General features: G+C 34.8%; 1 protein-coding gene across 6 annotated transcripts in view; it reads left to right on the top strand.

Annotated features, from left to right (window-relative positions):
- The window catches only part of AGL (amylo-alpha-1, 6-glucosidase, 4-alpha-glucanotransferase), an 81959-nt gene extending 62146 nt beyond the window's left edge, over positions 1–19813 (top strand). For all 6 annotated transcript variants that reach the window (XM_068966389.1, XM_068966390.1, XM_068966388.1 and 3 more), the window contains 7 exons: positions 3117–3252; positions 4504–4616; positions 5720–5931; positions 7238–7335; positions 9324–9411; positions 9511–9644; positions 16808–19813. In XM_068966389.1, coding sequence (XP_068822490.1) covers positions 3117–3252; positions 4504–4616; positions 5720–5931; positions 7238–7335; positions 9324–9411; positions 9511–9644; positions 16808–16925 — 899 coding nt within the window. In that variant the 3' untranslated portion in view covers positions 16926–19813. The remainder of the gene's footprint in view (positions 1–3116; positions 3253–4503; positions 4617–5719; positions 5932–7237; positions 7336–9323; positions 9412–9510; positions 9645–16807) is intronic.
- Positions 19814–21567: the final 1754 nt, after the last annotated feature.

Genomic DNA, 21567 nt, shown 5'->3' with positions numbered 1-21567 from the left:
CATGCCCTTTGTTTAAACACTACCACATTTTTTTCCAGAATTACTGCACCAGTCTCTATTCCCATTACCAACGAAAGTGTCTTCTGTGCCCCCAAGCCCACCAGCATCATTTGGCATTATCTAATGCTGAATATGGTTATAAAACCATATATAGTTGTTTTTACTTGTGATTCTCCTGTTATTAAAGTTGAATATTCTCTCATATGTTTATTGCATCTTTGGAAAGTTTTCTTTTCTATAAACTGTTTGTTCCTATTCTATACCTTTATTCATCTTTCTTTTGGCATTCCAATATTTTTCATGTTGTTTACCAGGAGTTTTTGGTTTACTCTAGGTACTTGTCCATCATTAATTTTAGAATTATACAGACCTTTTCCCAACTTATCTATCATATCCTTCCCATATTTTATTTCAGAAATCCTACCCAACCTTCATATCACAAAGATAATCTCTCACATTGACTTTTATTAACTGTGTGTGGTTTTGCATTTTACAAATATTTTTTAAAGAAACTATTTATTGCACTTTAATCCATTCTATTTTTGTTCCTGTGATTCTTGTTTTTATGACCTATAGCTGTATTAATTTTTCACATCTGTACTCATTTCCTTGTTAAAATCTGTACTGACCCCTAACAGATTAAGTAATTTAGTGGTGTATGCACCTCTCCCCCAATCCCTGTTTGATATTATCTAGATGAAATTTCAGTTTGAATTGTTGTGACTATTCTTCTTTGTCTTTTCCTTGGTTATTGCTGTTTTTAGGCAACAATAAACTTTGATGTATAATTTGATCATCTTTTCATCCCCTGTCTGTTACTATATCCTCCAAGATTTATTTCTTTCCTTATTAGAAGTAATCAAATGAGCTTATTTATGTTAATATATGAAAACCTCAGAACAATTCCTACTACTACAGCATCTTGCTGTAGTTATTTTTATTGTTGCTATATGAATATTTTTATTGTTGCTATATGAGTATTGTTAAAGTTGTAATTTGCATGTCAGACACAATTTCCCAACCGAACAACAACAGCCGTTTACATGTCAAACCCACCAAGGCCTTGAATGACTGGCAGTATTTTTGTTATGCCCTCATATTTGAATGACAGATTAGACATAAATGTTTTTTTCTTCAGTGCTTTAGAAAATATTATTCTATTGATGTCTTACTTCCAGTATAGCTATTGAAAGTTTCATGGACCTATATCTCATTCATGGAGAAGGAAATGGCAACCCACTCCAGTGTTCTTGCCTAGAGAATCCCAGGGATGGAGGAGCCTGGTGGGCTGCCATCTATGGGGTCACGCAGAATCAGACACGACTGAAGTGACTTAGCATACCTCATTCTGTTAGAAGTGATTACTCTTTCTTTTTTGAAGTTTTAGAACCATCTGTTTGTCTTAATTTGGGATTTTACTCTAACTTTTCTTATCTGTTTCATGTGGTCCTCTGTGAGCCCTATTGATCTGAGATTTACTATTTCTTTTCACTTTCTGGGGCTACTTTTGTCTGGGTATCTTCTTGTCTGTTTCTATCTCTACAGCTTTTCTTCTGTTGTCTGCCTTTAACCACTCCTGCTGCCTTTGGAGAATTTTTCCATCTTGTCTTCTGTCTTACTAATTTCACTCTTAGCTATATCCATCTACTATTTAGTCCCTTTATTATCACTTTACTGTTTTCCTTATTTCAACTATTAAAAATTCCAGGCCTAACACCTCCACTTAGTCATTTTTAATGTCTTTTGTTCCTACTTCATGTTAATAATATCTTGCTTATGTTTGAGGATATTTGTTTTGCTTATTGTATGCTATGGATACAGTAATTCTGTTTCATGTGAAATATGTTACTCATCTCATCTAGTCATTAGACTCCTCTGCTATGGAAGGTTTGTCTTTTCCCAATAAGCTCATATTCCCTTGATTATTAGTTCTCTGTAGCAGTCTTCTTAAGTTGTAAAACAACAGCTTTAAGAGCCAAGGTAAAAGAAAAGTCCAGAGAGGCTGGTCATGTCTCACCTGTTTTCATTAGTTTCTCCCAAACATTATGTGAGTTCTTCACATCAGTACCTCACACATACTTCTCTGTAGTTTCTCCAGGGTTGATTATGGAAAGGGCACCAACAGCCTGGAATACTTTGGCAGCTCATCAGGAAGTGCAAAGACAGATTTTCTATTCACTGTATGCATTTGAAACAACCTGTTCATTCATAGTCATTTTGACCTGTGTACCTTTTTGTGTGCATTCTTCTAACTTTGTGGCCAAATCTCTGAGATTTAGTCACTAAACATTGACTGTCTGGTTATTTAGTATCAAGTAAATTAAAAAGCTCTTTGCCTTTGTGTATCACTTGACAAACATTTTCCAGAAACTGGTACCTCTATTCCTAGCTCATAATAGAGGAAATAGGAACAGGAGGTAAAAGGAGCTTGCCCAAGGAGGTGCATCAACCATCCATTAATAAACATAAGGGAAGCATTCAATCTCACCAGTACTCAAACAAATTTATATTAAAGTAGATCATTGTGTGTGTGTGTGTGTGTGTGTGTGTGTGTGTGTGTGTATATATATATATGTATACACCACATCTTCTTTATCCATTCATCTGTTGGTGGGCATTTAGGTTGTTTTCATGTCTTGGCTATTGTAAATAGTGCTGCTATAAATATTAGGGTATCTTCTTGAATTGAATGTATGTATCTTCTTGAATTACAGTTTTCATCTTTTCTGGATATGTGTCCAGGAGTGGAATTACTGGATCATATGGTAGTTCTATTTTTAGTTTTTTAAGGAATTTTCATACTGAAATGAGCCAGTGAACAGTTTTGAACATGAATGACATGACCTATCTTGTGTATTAAAAATATAGTGGCTGCACCAATTTACTTTCCCACCAGTATTGTACATGGGTACCCTTTTATCCACATCCTCTCCAACATTTGTTATTGGTAGACTTTTTGATGATAGCCATTCTGACAGGTATAACATAATACTTCATTGTAGTTTTGATTTGCACATCTTCAACTTTTAAGGTATTACCAAATTGATCTCCAGAGTAGTTTTCCTAATTTATTATATTCCTTTTAAATTTTATAAATGATTCATTTTTATTTTTAGGTTTTAATATTACTGCAGGGGTTGATGAAGAAACAGGATTTGTTTATGGAGGAAATCGCTTCAATTGTGGTACATGGATGGATAAAATGGGAGAAAGTGACAGAGCTAGAAACAAAGGAATCCCAGCCACACCAAGGTAGTGTTTATTTATAGTGTTTATATAATTATATCATTTGTAAAGTGATACACTTATGGAATCTTTTATTCTATTAACCATGAAGTGTTCTTAAATCAGTCAGAATTTTCCTTCCTTCCTCCCACTTCCTCTTCCCCATACTCCTTTCTCTCCCCCAATATACACATATACAATCCTCTTGATATGTCATCAGGTAAAGCTGTCTGTTCTCTTCTGGATGTTCTCATGGATTGATCCCCTACAAGCACCTCAAAGGAAAGTTTTATGATTCATTATCCCCATGGTTAAGACATTTCTTTATAGCCTGAAGTATTTTCACTGTTATAAATATTTCATTATTATTATCTCTTGTAAATACAGAAAACAACCAGTTGTCCTGTCTTTTATGAAATCCTTTCACTTTCTAAATATTTTCCCTTTAATTTTTTAATCTTTTATCTCATCATTTCTTTTTATTATTTCAAGTTCTTACTATAGTATCAAGTCTAAGAAACTATTTTCTTATCCAGATTTTATCTTCAATCAGAAATGTCAAAAAAATTGTTGAATAGAAGTTGGCATTATGTATTTTGCATGTTCTTTTTAAAAACCTATTTATTTTGATGATTTATTAGATCTTGAACTTTCCTTTCATTTTCCTTAAAAATGAGCTTTCGAATTATGATGCTCACCTTCCCTGGCTTTCTTTAGTCCTATATCCTATATTTTCTATCTTTTCTCTGGAATTCTGTCTCAATATTCTTTGATTCCTACTTCTGCCTTTTTCCAGAAGCTATCTCCTTTTACTCCATAATCTGTATTCTACTTCATAGAATTTTTTAAAAAATAAGATGTTAAACAATCCAAAAGTAATAAAAGGAGAAATTTCTTATATATGCCACACACTTCCTATAAAGTAATGGACTTCCCTGGTGGCTCAAACGGTAAAGCATCTGCCTGCAATGCGGGAGACCCAGGTTCAATCCCTGGGTTAGGGAAGATCTCCTGGAGAAGGAAATGGCAACCCACTCCAGTATTCTTGCCTGGAAAATCCCATGGATGGAGCAGCCTGGTAGGGCTACAGTCCATGGGGTCGCAAAGAGTCAGACAAGACTGAGTGACTTAACTTTCCTTCCCTATAAAGTAAGGATTTTTGTAGTCATTTTTATAATGCATTAGTTATATAATTCTTCAAAATTATTTTTATGAATGCCCTTTAAATAGTGCTTAAATTACTCATTGTCACAGAGTAAAATTTATTTTTAATTTTAGAGATGGATCTGCTGTGGAAATTGTGGGCCTGAGTAAATCTGCTGTTCGTTGGTTGCTGGAATTATCCCAAAAAAATATTTTTCCTTATCATTATGTTACAGTGAAAAGACATGGTAAGCTATTTCTTTTGTTTGCAAAGAAAGTCCAATGACTGTCTGTATGTTTAATCTACATAATCATCATGTGACTCAATGAACTGCTAAGTCACTTCAGTCGTATTCGACTCTGTGCGACCCCGTAGACGGCAGCCCACCAGGCTCCCCCGTCCCTGGGATTCTCCAGGCAAGAACACTGGAGTGGGTTGCCAGTTCCTTCTCCAATGCATGAAAGTGCAAAGTGAAAGTGAAGTCGCTCAGTTGTGTCCAACTCTTAGCGACCCCATGGACCGCAGCCTACCAGGCTCCTCCGCCCATGGGATTTTCCAGGCAAGAGTACTGGAGTGGGGTGCCATTGCCTTCTCTGGACTCAGTGAACTAGTAAAAACCCTTAAAATTAAAAGGAAAGACAAACCATTAGTTTACTAGTATGAAAATTGTAACAAACCTGATTACTAACTATATTTTTATAGCAACTTTGAACTAACATATGAATAGCCTCATACTTATTTTTTTTCCTTGATATGACTATGATCAGGTCAAGTTTTTGTTAACAATTATGAAATCTTAACGTCTCCTTTTTTCGGAACAGTGCTGTCCAATAGAAATATAATTTAAGCCACATACATAATTTAAAATTTTCTCGTATCTACATTTTAGAAAGTTAAAAGAAACAGGTGAAATTAATTAATGATTATATTTTCATTAGCTCTGTATATACCACATATTATTTCAACATGTAATCACTATGAAATTATTCACAACTGTTTTACGTTCTTTTGAGGCATACTGTGTCTTCGAAATACAGTATATATTTTACACTTCTAGCATGTCTCAGTTCAGACTAGCCTCCTTTCAAGTGCTCAATAAAGGTAATTTTATCAATAGTAAGAGTGATCCCAACAAAGACAGATGATCTGGGATCATTTGTTGGAGTCTAATCCTTTTTCAGTAATAACAGTGAAAGATAATTTTTAATTTCTGGCTAGCGTCCTTCAAAAGACCCTAACACTTTTCCAAAAAAGTGTATAATTTATTGACTAAATATTATTCTTCAGCTTTAACTAAATGTATGAGTTTCTCTGAATGCTTAACACTACCAGGTCTTTTTAATGTTTCAGGAAAGTCTGTGAGAGTCTCATATGATGAATGGAACAGAAAAATACAAGAGAACTTTGAAAAGTTATTTTATGTGTCAGAAGACCCTTCAGATGTCAATGAAAAGCATCCTAATCTGGTGCACAAGCGGGGCATATACAAAGATAGCTATGGAGCATCAAGCCCTTGGTGTGACTACCAGCTCAGGCCAAATTTTACCATAGCAATGGTTGTGGTGAGTAATTTGCTTTGTTCTTTTCAAAGTTCAAAAATGTTATGATAGGGTTTATTTAGTTCTTTATTCTCATTTGTTCTCAAATTCGTTGAATTGTTAAAAAGTGAGTTATTTACTAGCTAGTTTTATATGGTCTTTCCTCACATCCAAGTACTGACCAGGCCCAACCCTACTTAGCTTCCAAGATCAGAGGAGATCAGGCACATTCAGAGTGGTATGGTCATAGACCATATGGTCTTTTCTAAAGAATAAAGCATAACACCCTTAACTATCACATTTGATGTCAAAAAATAGAAAATAATGGGTTATGACTAATGAAGTTCTTCTCAATGTTTTTACGTCATAACACATAGGAAATGATGATTTTTAAAAAAAGGAAAATGTGTACAAAATTTGTACAGCACACTGGGTGAAATGGATTAGGTTGCTGCCAGATCCACCCACTTCATTGAGCCCCAGACCCCACCCAGCTGTGGGGAAAGCTGAGGGCGTCTGTTTCTCAGCACACCTGTGCCATGCCTCAGCTCACTAGTAGGAAACATCTGGATTAATGAACTAATATGAGTAGCTTCAATTCACATTCTGCTTTTTGCTGTTGCTGTATTGTTCTAATTAGTTCTGTCTACTCAAGAATGCTCGACTCTCCTTTTTTATCTATACTTTAGTCTAAAAATAAAGTACAGTGAAACAAAGAAGGTATGTGTTCAACATCTGTGTCCAGATGGTGCCACCTTGTCAAAAAGAGTATTAAATATTGTATTATTAATTATAGTAGAATAAAAATACAAAAGTACATAAAGGTAGCTTTGGTTCAGTGTACATTGATTTTATTTAACATTTAAATTTAATGTGGATTTTTAATCACTTAGTCATCTTTCTCTCCTCTATATCACAAGTAAATGTGCTCATGCTATTCCAGTGCATATCCTTCTGTGTTTCATTATGACACTAAAAGCGAAAAATGAGTTCCAGGTGAACTTAAAGGAAGATAATGTAAATCTTATGTTCTGCCTTCATTGGCTCTATGGCAACTTCCTTTTGGAACTAGTAAACTTTCTTAAAGTGACACAAGGAAACAATCACCCCAAACAGCTTTCCTAGCCTCTAAGGCCAAGATCAGTGCTTCCAAGTCATCCTGATAGAATTAGTTCTGATTAGACATCTACACTTGATCTTCTGGACCAGCACTGTATTTTTAAAGTTTTCATTATTTTCCAAGTTTATAGGTTTTTTTTTCTAATGTGGGTAGACACTAATTCTTCTGTGATCTCAAAAAGTTTGTATATTTGTTTTTAACATTTATTAGGCCCCTGAGCTCTTTACTACCCAAAAAGCATGGAAGGCCTTGGAGATTGCAGAAAAAAAATTGCTTGGTCCTCTTGGCATGAAAACTTTGGATCCAGAGTAAGTTATAAGTATTAAGAATGTAGTTCATATTATATTTAATGTATATTTATATTAAATTATATTAGTATTGGCATGAAAACTGTGAATTCAGAGTAAGTCAAAATATGGGTGTTAAGAATGGTGTTGATATTTTATTTCATCACATCATAATTTTTTTTGCTTATCAATTAAAGTTGCATTCAAACTGAATTTTTAAAAATACCTTCTATATCTTCATTAAGGGGCTCCCCTACTAGCTCAGTGGTAAACAACCCACCTGCCAGTGCAGGAGATGTGAGCCCCGATCCCTGGTTTAGGAAGATCCCCTGGAGAAGGACACCAACCCACTCCAGTATTCTTGGTTGGAGAATCCCATGGACAGAGGAGCCTAGGGGGCTACAGTCCATGGGGTCGCAAAGAGTCAGAAACGACTTAACAACTAAACAGCAACAACATCTTCAATAATCATCAGTGTTCAAAGTAGGCTTGTCCTAAATTCAATAATCAATAAAAGAATTTTAACTTTTTAAAACTAAGATGTCATATGAATATTTTCTAATGCCTATTTTTTTCTGATCATAAAAGTCATATATGATTATTATAAATATCAGAAGCATAGATGTATGGTTTCCTCAGAGACAATATTTATTTTAGAAGTTGTTACTCCTAGTAGTTCCTCCTATAATTCTAAATAGTATGTTTTTGTAGCTATTTCTTGATTCCTTTAAATATTAGATGTTATTTTCTTACTTCTTGTGATGACAGATCACATCACTTCTTTTGATGACAGATTTAACTGTGTCGTTATCTCACCCTGAACCCTTTCCATTTTCTCTAAACATTATCACTGTTTTTATTTAAGCCAATAAATAATTTTGTTTTTATGATTAAACGTTTATCTCATTTTGCATTTCTTTTCTCTTCCAATTTTTATTTTTTCTTGAGTTCATAATGATGTTTCTATTTTTCTTCTACTGTTTTACTTTAAAATTTGATTCCCATCATCATTTGCTTTCTGTTTCATATGTGAGAGATCCCCATTTTGTTGTAGCCTTACCTTTGTAGATTTTTCCTAACGTATTGTTTACTCATTTCTCTCTTGAGATGCAAAATTTTATATGTGTGAACTTATCTGCATTCTAAAGTATTCTCAATGTTTTCTGAGGTTGTAAGAACCACTGGTCAGAACTAAAACCCACAGAAAAAACATGTGATAAGGTCTATCTATCTTACTAAAAGAAAAAAAGCAATAATTTAATTAAAGAGAGTATAGATAACTATCTTGTATTAAATATTGCAGTGTTTGTAACTTTGTTTAGTTTGTAAAAATGTGTAATTATATTCAGTTGCTATTTATAATCTGGCAGTCTACCAATTTTACTTAATTTTAAAATAACTTAATGGAGAAGTTTAAAAAACAGCCTTTCTAATATATAATAATTAGTAAAACCTTATCATTAATATTTACTAATTCAAATTATTGTGTGTATATTTTAATTGTTATAAGTATATTAGGGGCTTCCCTTGTGGCTGAGACAGTAAGGAATCTGCCTGCAATGCAGGAAACCCAAGTTTAATCCCTGGGTCGACAAGATAACGCTGGAGAAGGGAATGGTTACCCATTCCAGTATTCTTGCCTGGAGAATTCCATAGACAGAGGAGCCTGGCAGGCTACAGTCCATGGGATCCCAAAGAGTCGACTACAACTAAGTGGCTAAGCACAAGTGAAATAATTAACTTTAACCAATATTTAGTGTCTCTTTGGAAGCAAGATATGTGAATATTTTATATTTTTTGTATTAGGTATTAAGCATTTGTTAATCATCCCCTAACACATTCTGAACTCAGTATATACTAATTTAGGGTTAGGTGGATGATGAGCTTTAGTCTATAGACTGGAAGATAAAATAATTTTATTATTTCTTACCTTTTCTATTAGGAAATTTTTCTAATGCTTTTTATATAATGTCTGATTTTTTTTAACCTAAATTTCAATCATTTTGCAGTGATATGGTTTACTGTGGAACTTATGACAATGCCTTAGACAATGACAACTATAATCTTGCTAAAGGTTTCAATTATCACCAAGGACCTGTAAGAATTTCTTTTTATTTCTTTGAGTTTTCAATTTGTTATTTTTCAAAGAATTTTAGATATTCACAGCTCTTTTCTCTTCACTTTTAAATTTTTCAGGAGTGGCTGTGGCCTGTTGGGTATTTTCTTCGTGCAAAATTGTACTTTTCCAGATTGATGGGTCCAGAGACTACTGCAAAAACTATATTCTTGGTTAAAAATGTTCTTTCTCGACATTATGTTCATCTTGAGAGGTAAGTCATCAGAGCATGTAATTTCTGAAACTAGTATATAGTGTTTAAACTTAAATTGAAGAAAGTAAGGAAAACGACTAGACCATTCAGGTATGACCTAATTCAAATCCCTTACGATTATACAGTGGAAGTGACAAATAGATTCAAGGGATTAGCTCTGATAGACAGAGTGCCTAAAGAACTATGGACAGAGGTTCATGACATTGTACAGGAGAAAGGGATCAAGACCATCTCCAAGAAAAAGAAATGCAAAAAAGCAAAAAGGCTGTTTGAGGAGGCCTTACAAATAGCTGTGAAAAAAAGAGAAGCGAAAAGCAAAGGAGAAAAGGAAAGATATACCCATTTGAATGCAGAGTTCTAAAGAACAGCAAGGAGAGATAAGAAAGCCTTCCTCAGTGATCAGTACAAAGAAATAGAGGAGATCTTTTCAAGAAAATTAGAGATACCAAAGGAACATTTCATGAAAAGATACGCACAATAAAGGACAGAAATGGTATGGACCTAACAGAAGCAGAAGATATTAAGAAGAGGTGGCAAGGATACACAGAAGAACTGTACAAAAAAGATCTTCAAACCCAGATAATCACAATTGTATGATCAATCACCTAGAGCCAGACATCCTGGAATGTGAAGTGAAGTGGGCCTTAGAAAGCATCACTAAAAACAAAGCTAGTGAAGGTGATGCAATTCCAGTTGAGCTCTTTCAAATCCTGAAAGATGATGCTGTGAAAGTGCTGCACTCAATATGTCAGCAAATTTGGAAAACTCAGCAGTGGCTTCAGGACTGGAAAAGGTCAGTTTTCATTCCAATCCCAAAGAAAGGCAATGCCAAAGAATGCTCAAACTACCACACAATTGCATTCATCTCACACGCTAGTAAAGTAATGCTCAAAATTCTCCAAGCCAGGCTTCAACAGGACATGAACCATGAAATTCCAGATGTTCAAGCTGGTTTTAGAAAAGGCAGAGGAACGAGGGATCAAATTGCCAACATCTGTTGGATAATCGAAAAAGCAAGAGAATTCCAGAAAAACATCTACTTCTGCTTTAATGACTATGCCAAAGCCTTTGACTGTGTGGATCACAACAAACTATGGAAAATTCTTAAAGAGGTGGGAATACCAGACCACCTGACCTGCCTCTTGAAAAATCTTTATGAGGGTCAGGAAGCAACAGTTAGAACTGGACATGGAACAGCAGACTGGTTCCAAATCATGAAAGGAGTCCATCAAGGCTGTATATTGTCACCCTGCTTATTTAACTTGGATGCAGAGTACATCATGAGAAACACTGGACTGGATAAAGCACAAGCTGGAATCAAGATTGCCGGGAGAAATATCAATAACTTCAGATATGCAAATGACACCACCCTTATGGCAGGAAGTGAAGAAGACCTAAAGAGCCTCTTGATGAAAGTGAAAGAGGAGAGTGAAAAAGTTGGCTTAAAGCTCAAGATTCAGAAAACGAAGATCATGGCATGTGGTCCCATCACTTCATGGGAAATAGATGGGGAGACAGTGGAAACAGTGTCAGACTTTATTTTTGGGGGCTCCAAAAGCACTGCAGATGGTGGTTGGAGCCATGAAATTAAAAGATGCTTGCTCCTTGGAAGGAAAGTTATATCCAACCTAGACAGCATATTAAAAAGCAGACATTACTTTGCCAACAAAGGTCCTTCTAGTCAAGGCTATTGTTTTTCCTGTAGTCATTATGGATGTGAGAGTTGGACTATAAAGAAAGCTGAGCCCCAAAGAATTGATGCTTTTGAACTGTGGTTTTAGAGAAGACTTGGGAGTCCCTTGCACTGCAAGGAGATCCAACCAGTCCATCCTAAAGGAAACCAGTCCTGAATATTCATTTGAAGGACTGATGTTGAAGCTGAAACTCCAATACTTTGGCCACCTGATGCGAAGAACTGAGTCACTGGAAAAGACCCTGATGCTGGGAAAGATTGAAGGAGGGAGGAGAAGGGGATGACAGAGGATGAGATGGTTGGATGGCATCATTGACTCAATGGACATGTGTTTGAGTAAACTCTAGGAGTTGGTTATAGACAGGGAGGCCTGGCTAGCTGCAGTCCATGGGGTTGCAAAGAGTGAGACACGACTGAGGAACTGAACTGAATTTAGTGTTTAGTCAGTTTATTAGCTATTAAGTAAATGGTATTTCCATAGATTTCATTTCTGTATATTCTATGTATCACAATGAAATTTGAAAGCTTTACTGTTTAACACAAGTTCTATGTAATTTTCACCTTATTTTAATTATTTTAGATTGTTGTTTAAACACTTGATAGAGCATGATTTGTATGAGGGGGAAAAGCCTTTGATTTTTAAAATTTATCTAATATTTTTTGATATGGTTAGCACGGGATATATACAGAAACTAAAGGTCTCAGGCCTGGCCTTTAGAGTTCACCTATTTAAACATATATTGATAAATATTTTAATAAATGGTTTTATAGTATTATAATTAAAATATCAGTGTTGGTGTTTTGAGTGTTTCAAACCCATTTGTCATGTCCTTTGTCTGAACTGCTGCTGCTGCTACAAAGTCGCTTCAGTCGTGTCCAACTCTGTGCGACCCCATAGACGGCAGCCCACCAGGCTCCCCCGTCCCTGGGATTCTCCAGGCAAGAACACTGGAGTGGGTTGCCATTTCCTTCTCCAATGCATGAAAGTGAAAACTGAAAGTGAAGTCGCTCAGTCCTGTCCGACCCTCAGTGACCCCATGGACTGTAGCCTTCCAGGCTCCTCCGTCCATGGGATTTTCCAGGCAAGAACACTGGAGTAGGGTGCCATTGCCTTCTCCATTGTCTGAACTATTAGCAGATAAATTGTATTGGAGTTACCTGCCTTTTTAAGATGATATAACTCTGTCAAAATCTATCTTAATTTTACAAATTCTAGATTAAACCTAGATATATGTACACCTTATATGATACATATATCATATTTATAATATGCATGAGCAACATAGATTTTATCTCCTACAGGAACACATGGGGCTTCCATCTATCACCATGAATGTTGTCAAAAAATTTTTTTCAAAGCTATTTTCATTAGCTTAAATACAGTCACAGAAATGGAGAAGGCAATGGCAACCCATTCCAGTACTCTTGCCTGGAAAATTCCATGGACGGAGGAGCCTGGTAGGCTGAGGTCCATGGGGTCACGAAGAGTCAGACACGACTGAGCAACTTCACTTTGACTTTTCACTTTTATGCATTGGAGAAGGAAATGGCAACCCACTCCAGTGTTCTTGCCTGGAGAATCCCAGGGATGGGGGAGCCTGGTGGGCTGCCGTCTATGGGGTCTCACAGAGTCAGACACGACTAAAGTGACATAGCAGCAGCAGCAGCAGCAGCAGTCACAGAAACCTTAGTCCTGTCACACTTCTACCTCATCTAGAGATTAAGTCTGAAGTCTTTGTAATGTACACATTCTTATGTTCTGACCTTTATTGCACCACAATATTTTTCAATATTTGCATTACTTTTCTTTCTTCCCTTTTTTCCATGAAGAGTAAGAATATGTTGCACTGAAGAGTTGATTTTTCTACTTTTGCCTATAATCCCATCCTTCCTATCTGTTCCACATCCTTGTCAAATGATTATCCTTACTTGGTATTCCACTCGATTCTTCCTTCCTAAGCTATGAAGATACCTGACAGCCTACCCTAAAATAAAGTCCCTTCATACTGTTCCTACCTCAAGCTTTGTTTTATCATTCTATTTTCTTTTCAGGATCCACATTTTCTATACAGTTAGTTTATTGTTTGTTTGTTTGCTTTCTGACACCAGCTCAGTCGTCACCACATGCAAGCTGGCTTTTGTTTTGCTCTCACCAGTCTGGTGAAGCCACTCAAGAAGATCCTTTCTGGTTCCCAGATCCTGTGACTTCCTCTCAGGTCTCTTCTTTGACTGGCTATATCGCTGCTTTCCTCTTTTCATGAAAAACCTATGCTAGCCATAGCATTAAATTTCCCTTGTTAACCTAGTAACAGTAACAATTATAATAATAGCAAATAATATTTGAGTACTTAGTATCTTCAGACATTGTTCTAAATGCATTCATATAACATTACTCATTTCATCCAAAAAGCTATATAAGATAGCCACTATTATTGTTTTCCAATCATCACATCTTCCCTTAGTAGCTGCGTGGCTCTGGGCAAGTTATTTAACTTCTCTAAGCCTCTGTTTCCTCATCTATTTAAGGTATGTGCTGGTGTTGTTTTGAGGATTAAATTATTAGTACGTGTAACATGGACAAGATACTAATTCAGATATGAGCTACTATCTCCATTTTATAATGTAAGCTTAGAAAGTTAAGTAATTTATACACAGTTAAATGGCAAGTAATTTGGTAGAACTCTTACTAAACTCCAGGCAATGTGGTTTCACGGACTGTGCCCTTCACCACTACACGATTGGCTCTATTTGCTGTTTTTCTGGCTTTGCTTTCTGGAACCTAAAAACACATTCGTTCTCCAAAACAATCTATCCTTGATCTTTCCTGTCTACCTTGTCTTCTGTTATTTCACCTAGTCTCACATCTTCACTCTTCAGATAATTTTGAACTTTCATAAACTTCTCCTCTACTTTTCAACTACTTAATAAACTTCTTATCTTGGATGTCCTTCGGCCATCACTCATTTTCTCTCACAGTTTTTTTTTTTCCCTATGCTTCCCATCTTTGTTACAGTATTACCATTATTCGTGGTCTGCAAGCTCAGACACCCCAGGTACTTTTTAAGTATACTTCATTACCTCTCCAGAACATCCAGATAGTTGTCAAGACTTGATTCTAGCTCTCTTCCTTTTAATAACCCACCATCTTCCTTTCTTTGGCCAGTGCCTAGTCTGTAACTCATAATCTTTTCTCTGGACTAGGCAATTAGCCTCCATACTCCCACTCTTCTCTCTCTATTTTGTCATATCACTCCAAACAAGCTCAATCTTGTTGACATGTACCTCTCAACAATTTTAATCTTATGTTTAAAAATCTTTAGCAGTTCCCCACTGGTTACAGATTGAAATCCAAATTCCTTAGTTTCCACAATTTTTTCTCCAGCTGCCTTTCCATTTTTATTTCTTACTGTTTCCTATAGCTATTTTATTACCATTAGCTTTAACTATGAGCTTTGGATTCAAATTCTGTCCTTGCTGCTGATTTTCATGTGTGACTTTCAGCAAGTCACTTAATGTCTCTGAAATAAATTTCTTCATCTATAAAATGGGAATAATAATATCTCATTACTTATTGTCAAGATTAAATGAAAAGATAGATCAAAAACACTTGTCACAAATCAAGAAATGGTTTCAGCTAAAGTACATTATTAATTTTTCAATTTCCTATAGAATCTGTAATAATGTCAGTATTCTCACTTTTGATGTTGATAAGTTGTATTTTCCTTTTTTTCCTGATCTGCCTGACTAGAAGCTTATCAATTTTATTGGTCTTCTTAAAGAACCAGCTTTTGAGTTCGTCAATATTTTTTTCATATTATTCAGTTTTTATTTCATTGATTTCTATGCTAATTTTTATTATTCTCTTCTACTTACTTTAGGTTTATTTGTCTTTTTCTGTTTTTTTCAAGGTGTAAGTTTAGGTCATTGATTTAAAGACTTTTCTTCTTTTCTAGTTTAGGTACTTAGTGCTAAATTTCCTTCTATGTACTAAATTAACAATACCCCAAAATTTGATGTGCTGTTTTTTCAATTCAGTTGAAAATACTTTGTTTTTCCCTTTAGCTTCTTCTTTGACTCATAGGTTATTTATAAAGGTGTTACTTAGTTTTCAGATATTTAGGAATTTTCCAAAGATGTTTCTATAACTGATTTCAAAGTTAATCCTGTTGTGGTCAAAAAATGTATTTTATATGACTAATCTTTCTAAACTTATTGATACTTATTTTATAATTCAAAATATGTTCTAACTAGGTTACTAAACTGCAAGTAAAAAAGTGTGCCTTCTGTTATCATTAGATGGTGGCGTGGTTTAGTCACTAAGTCATGTCCGACTCTTGCAACCCCATGAACTGTAGCCCTGCCAGGCTCCTCTGTCCATGGGATTCTCCAGGCAAGAATACTGTAGCGGATTGCCATTTCCTTCTCCAGGGGATCTTCCTAACCCACAGATTGAACCCAGGTCTCCTGTGTTGCAGGCAATCTTCACCAACTGAGCTCCAAGGGAAGCCACGACATTGAATGGGGTGTTCGTAAAATGTCACCTAGGTTGATGAGCATTAGTCACTCAGCTGTGTCTGACTCTGTGATCCCATGGACTATAGCCTTCAGGGCTCCTCTGTCCATGGAATTTTCCAGGTGGGAATACTGGAGTGGGTTGCCATTTCCTTCTCCAGGGGATCTTCCTGACCCAATGATCAAACTCCAGTCTCCTGCTTTGCAGGCTAGTGTTGTACAAAATACTTACAGATTTTCTGTCTACTTGTTCTGTGAGTTACCTAGAAAGGTGACATTTTATTTTACAATTATGGATTTGCCTACTTCTCCTTGAAGTTCCATGTGTTTCTATTCTAGAAGAATAGTAGTGATACCTACGTCACAGGGTTGCCGTGAGTATTAACTGAGATGATGTACATAAAGCACTAGTATTAGAACATAGTAAATATACAATAAATATCAACTGTACTATTATTCAAGAAAATGAGAAATTTGTATAGAAATTTGGATTGTTTTTAATTGACATTTTTTCCCTAATCATCATTGCCTAATCATTTTTTCCTTCTTCATCATTTCGTATTTGTTTTATAATTTTGTCAGGATCAAACATAATACATTCATATAATTACAATTTAAGCCTCATAAACTTACTCTAAAAGAAATAAAATTAGGCCTGAGAGGATGTTCATCTCTATACTTACATTACTTGTAATGGTAGTTTCCTGTTTTCGGTGCTTAAAGGGACTCCTTTGTAATTGAAAGTCTTAAATCCTAAAGATTGAATGTCAAAGAATAATTTCAGTCTAAATTCTTTACACATAATCTTTAGTATAGCCTGTTTTATTTTGTAGTAAATGGGTACATATGATTGTTTTCTAAAAGATAAGGCAAAATCACCAACTGTATTGCCTATTTTATTAATCCAACAAGATATATGTTTGATTATATCTCATAAAATGGCTCTTCTTTCTTTCAGATCCCCTTGGAAAGGACTTCCAGAGCTGACCAACGAAAATGGCCAATACTGTCCTTTCAGCTGTGAAACACAAGCCTGGTCAATTGCTGCTGTTCTTGAAACACTCTATGACTTATAGTTGACTCATGCATATTTCTTAAGTATGCAATCAGTTGTATTATTGAATGCAGTTATAAGGTAATGTAAATGTTTTATATGCACACGCTAGAGTCACTTTTTAAATCTCATTCATATAATATTGATGCCCTAATAGGTAAGACTATAAAGCATTGGTTTTGCTAATGTAGTTTTTGATTTGAGTAAGAAAAAAAATTATCACTACCAATGGAATGTTTGTCTTTTGAATTCAAGAAGTATTCCTTAGATGTCTAGAATAAATAAATTTGAAAGCTAGAGCTTGAAAAAGAAAAATCATGTAATATTCTTTTTGTACATAAGTGAAATGAAATATGAGAATGTAATAATGAAAGAAATGGAAAAGTATCTTTAAATGGTGGTATATATTTTCTTCAGTAACAATATATACTAAATAAGCTGTGGTTAATTAATCTTCTCAATCTTTTACTAATAGTATATTTGCTGCTGCTAAGTCGCTTCAGTCATGTCCGACTCTGTATGACCCCATAGACGTCAGCCCACCAGGCTCCCCCGTCCCCGGGATTCTCCAGTTAAGAACACTGGAGTGGGTTGCCAGTTCCTTCTCCAATGCATGAAAGTTAAAAGTGAAAATGAAGTCGCTCAGTCGTGTCTGACTGTTCGCAACCCCATGGACCTCAGCCTACCAGGCTCCTCCGTCCATGGGATTTTCCAGGCAAGAGTACTGGAGTAGGTTGCCATTGCCTTCTCCAATAGTATATCTAGCACCTTCCAGATTGCATTCAGAAGATACTAAATGAATATGGAATCATGGAAATGTCCACCTACAATATATGTTTGTAAGTCAAGCACAGATGTTTATAATGTGCTTTTATTTTTTTCACTGATAGTGTAATATGTTTTTAATACAATGAATTTCAACAGTATATTTAACATATATTTAATTGTGCTAATGATGCATAGGTTATATGAAAAAATCACAAAGTATTAGAAATTTATTTTCTAAGAAAAATTTTATAAAATTAGTCTTGAGTTCCACTTTCCTACTTTGAGATGGTTTACATTTTCATAATGCAAACCTTCAGACATATTTATGAGAATTTTAAAGAAAAAGGTACTATATTAATTTTCTAAAAATAACTATTTTTAGTTTGTATATAAAAGTGTATTATATTGGTTTCCTGTTAACTGAAAACTGTTGACAAGTTTAGCATGGAGAACAAGCTTAAAAGAGAGATATGAATTCAGCAGTTATCTTGAATCCAATAAAGTCACTTGAATAGTTTTCCATGTGATTTTAAGATAGCTTAAATCTGGAGAAGTTGTAAAAGGAAAAAGACTTTTAACATTTGTATGATTTGACATTTTTAATAATACTTATTTTCTAGATGATTTTTTTAAAATTATCTCTTTTTGTCTCAATAAGGCACAATTAGATCATTATACTTTCAGGTGAAAGAAAATAGTTGCAAAAATCCATTTCATTATTCAGTTATAACATTTATAGTTAAAATAGTAGTACAATAACACTTTTCTCAACTAGAAGTCATATGCCCAACTCCCTTAACTATGAAGAAGGAGTGAAAATATTGAAAAACAAGTAAGCTAAAACTTCTGGGTAGTAAAAATATAAAAATGTTTCAGATCCCGAATACCCATGCTCAACCCTACTTTAGTGTTAACTAGCTTGGTTTTCTGGTTTCCCAACCTAAAGCAGATTGACTTCTACATAACGATACATTGATTTCCAAGTTTTCCTTCCTTCTTCATTGTTCAGTGTCTGACCTTCTCTAACCTGTGCGGTTAGAAAAATGACCTTCCTTGAGAGGGAGAACCATTAGTTATCAAAGATTCACATAGTTCTGTTGTAATTAAACTTCTATATTAAAAGTGGTAAGAAAAGTAAAGACCAACATTAAATCTGTTTTAAAAAAAGGCAAGAAGCAATGGCTGGCTGATGGTTAAATGTGATAAATAAATAAGTAAATGAGTAAATTAATCCTAATAAATAAATAATAACAAGCTGACAATTTTAAAAACATAGCCATATTGCGTTATCTATGGTAGGGCAAATATCCACCTCACCAGTACATTTTTAGGATATCATATTACACTAGAAAATTAAGCAATTCATATTTTTATTAGGAATATTAATGGAAGAACATTATTATAATCTGCATGGCCTATTTTAAAGCTTAAGAAGCATGTTACACATTATTTTATCAAAGATTGTTAAAATAATATTAATAGCTTTAGACTTTAGAGGGATAAATGTTGTTTGACTAAAAAACATTTAAATAGAATACTTCATTCCTGTGTGATGTTGAATGAGGTACCATTATATCACATATTGAGAATGGTTCTGTGCCCTGATTCTTAGTTAATTCAGATCAGTCTTCCTCTTTTACCTGAGAAGTTTGTCAGTTTAACCAGTATGCTGTGATAATTTAATATGTTTCACAGATAACTGAGGAAACATGACACTGTCATCCTGTCTATGAACGTTATGTAATGCATTTCTGATATGTCTTCACCTGCTCTGTCCAGTAGGCAAATGTCATTTTTATGTCTGTGCCAAGAAAATAAAAATCTTTTCTAAAGGACTGTATTTTGCATTTATTCCATTATTTAGCAGTTAACTAATTTGTTGGTGCTTACTACTACCATTTATTCAGGACTTGCTTATTTTGGGTGCTTTATCTTTTTGCAGTATGTATGGAAACAAAGACAGGAAGAGTTTTAGGCTATTTGGTAATTTATTGAATTAGCCATGTTGAAATTAGGAGCAAAGTTAACTCTTGATGTATAAATTGACCTATGTTGAGTATGTTAGCAGCTATACATACTCCAGGTATTTCCTGGAATCTTTTGTGCTACTGTGAATTTTTACCTTTCGTGAGTATGAGTGAATTGGTCAAACTTGCCAAACTTATTTATAGAAATATTCAATGCACCAAAATAATAAACTCATGTTTAAGTTGCTCAGTTCAAGCATTGTTTTTCCATTTGTATAAGACTTGTGCTATTAAATAATACTGATACTTTGTCATTTGGGCAGTTTTTTTCCAAATATATATACTTCTTAGCATATCTGCTATTGGGTTTGTCAGCTACAAATTGGCACTTACCAAGAGCATTGCCGATGACAAGGCCTTTGCCACCTGCCTCTACAGAGACTGAACCCCACGCTGCTATAGCTGTTGACCTTCACCAACCCCTGCGGGAGTTCAGGGTGGAGGGAGGCACTCTGTGCTCCAGGGAGTCTGGTGGGGCAGGTCTTTAGATAGTCGGATGTTTTTAGGACAGATTTTAAGATCTCAATCCTTGCATCTCCTCATATCTAGAGAAGCCCTAAATCCCTTCATGGTGACATCAGACCCTCATGACTAACAAAAAACCTTTTCTAAATTGAATGCTTCATGGTATTGAACTCCCCCTTCACCAAAACCTTATATATTGTCTTTCCCTGACTGCCGCTTTAGAGCAGTCTCTCAGAGCTATCTGAGATGCTGCCTCCCGGGCTGCAGTCCTCATTTTGCCCCAAATAAAACTTAACTCACAGCTCTCAAGTTGTACATCTTTTTTAGTCGACAAGTTAGAGGTTTTTTTGTTTAACTTACAGAAACTTTCATTTTTATTTAATTAGATATTTTAGTGTTTTTTCTTTGTTAACTCTTCTGTCTCTTCAAAATTTAACTGAATTTTTAATCAATAATAAACTTTTATTTCTGTGTTATATTCTGGTTTTATATTTATATATTTACAGCAGCATACAGTCTGAGGTGAAACTATAGGGTTTTTTTTTCTCTAAATTGTTATATCCAAGCTCATGAATTGGATTTCATTTGTAGTGATTCTTTTTAAAATTATTGAATGTTTTACTTTATAATAGGATGTACTTTCTGGGATATCGATTGAAGTTTTCTGTGTTCACTCATTTAACTAATGTAATTTTTGTTTTCATATTTATTAGAGCTTTTTCTCACCATCTTTGTCACTAATCCCCTGTTCTTTTTTTTAGAATCTTGTCTTATATACTTACCTGTTTGTTTTTTTCATGTCGAAAAAGTTTTCTCTTACCATTTTTACTAAATTTATAACCATACTGTAAGTTAATTTGATAGGAACTGACATTTACAGTATTTAATCTTCTAAGAAATAGAGTGTTTGCATTTATTCAGTTTTTTAGATTGCTGAAATTCCTCCTAATTTTTGTTGTTGCCAATTAGAATGGAAAAACTCAGATTAAACATTCATGAGCTTCTACCGTATAATAGCAATTTTATATTAGAAGGATTTTACCCATCTTATATATAAGAATATTACTAAAGCATCCTGCCCTAAGTCAGAACTCACTCTTAATCTTCCTACTCTAAATCTTTTTTCAAAGATCCTCAAAACTGAAGTTTTGTGTGCTCACTTTCATGCTTGCCACCATCTATCCATAGGTCAAGATATAGCTATTATCAGTTGTCCACATGATTATGGAAATCATTAGATCTTGTTCTGCTTGGATCTAGATATATTCTCTTATTATCCTAGTCAGGGGGCTTCCCTCATAGCTCAGTTGGTAAAGAGTCTGCATGCAGTGAGGAGATCCAGGTTCAATTCCTGGGTTGGGAAGATACTCTGGAGAAGGAAATGGCAACCCACTCCAGTATTCT

The sequence above is a fragment of the Capricornis sumatraensis genome, chromosome 2 (genome assembly GCF_032405125.1).
Source record: "Capricornis sumatraensis isolate serow.1 chromosome 2, serow.2, whole genome shotgun sequence".
NCBI lineage: Eukaryota > Metazoa > Chordata > Mammalia > Artiodactyla > Bovidae > Capricornis > Capricornis sumatraensis.
The sequence above is the reverse complement of the archived record's forward strand: the minus strand, read 5'-3'. Positions and strand labels throughout refer to the sequence as shown.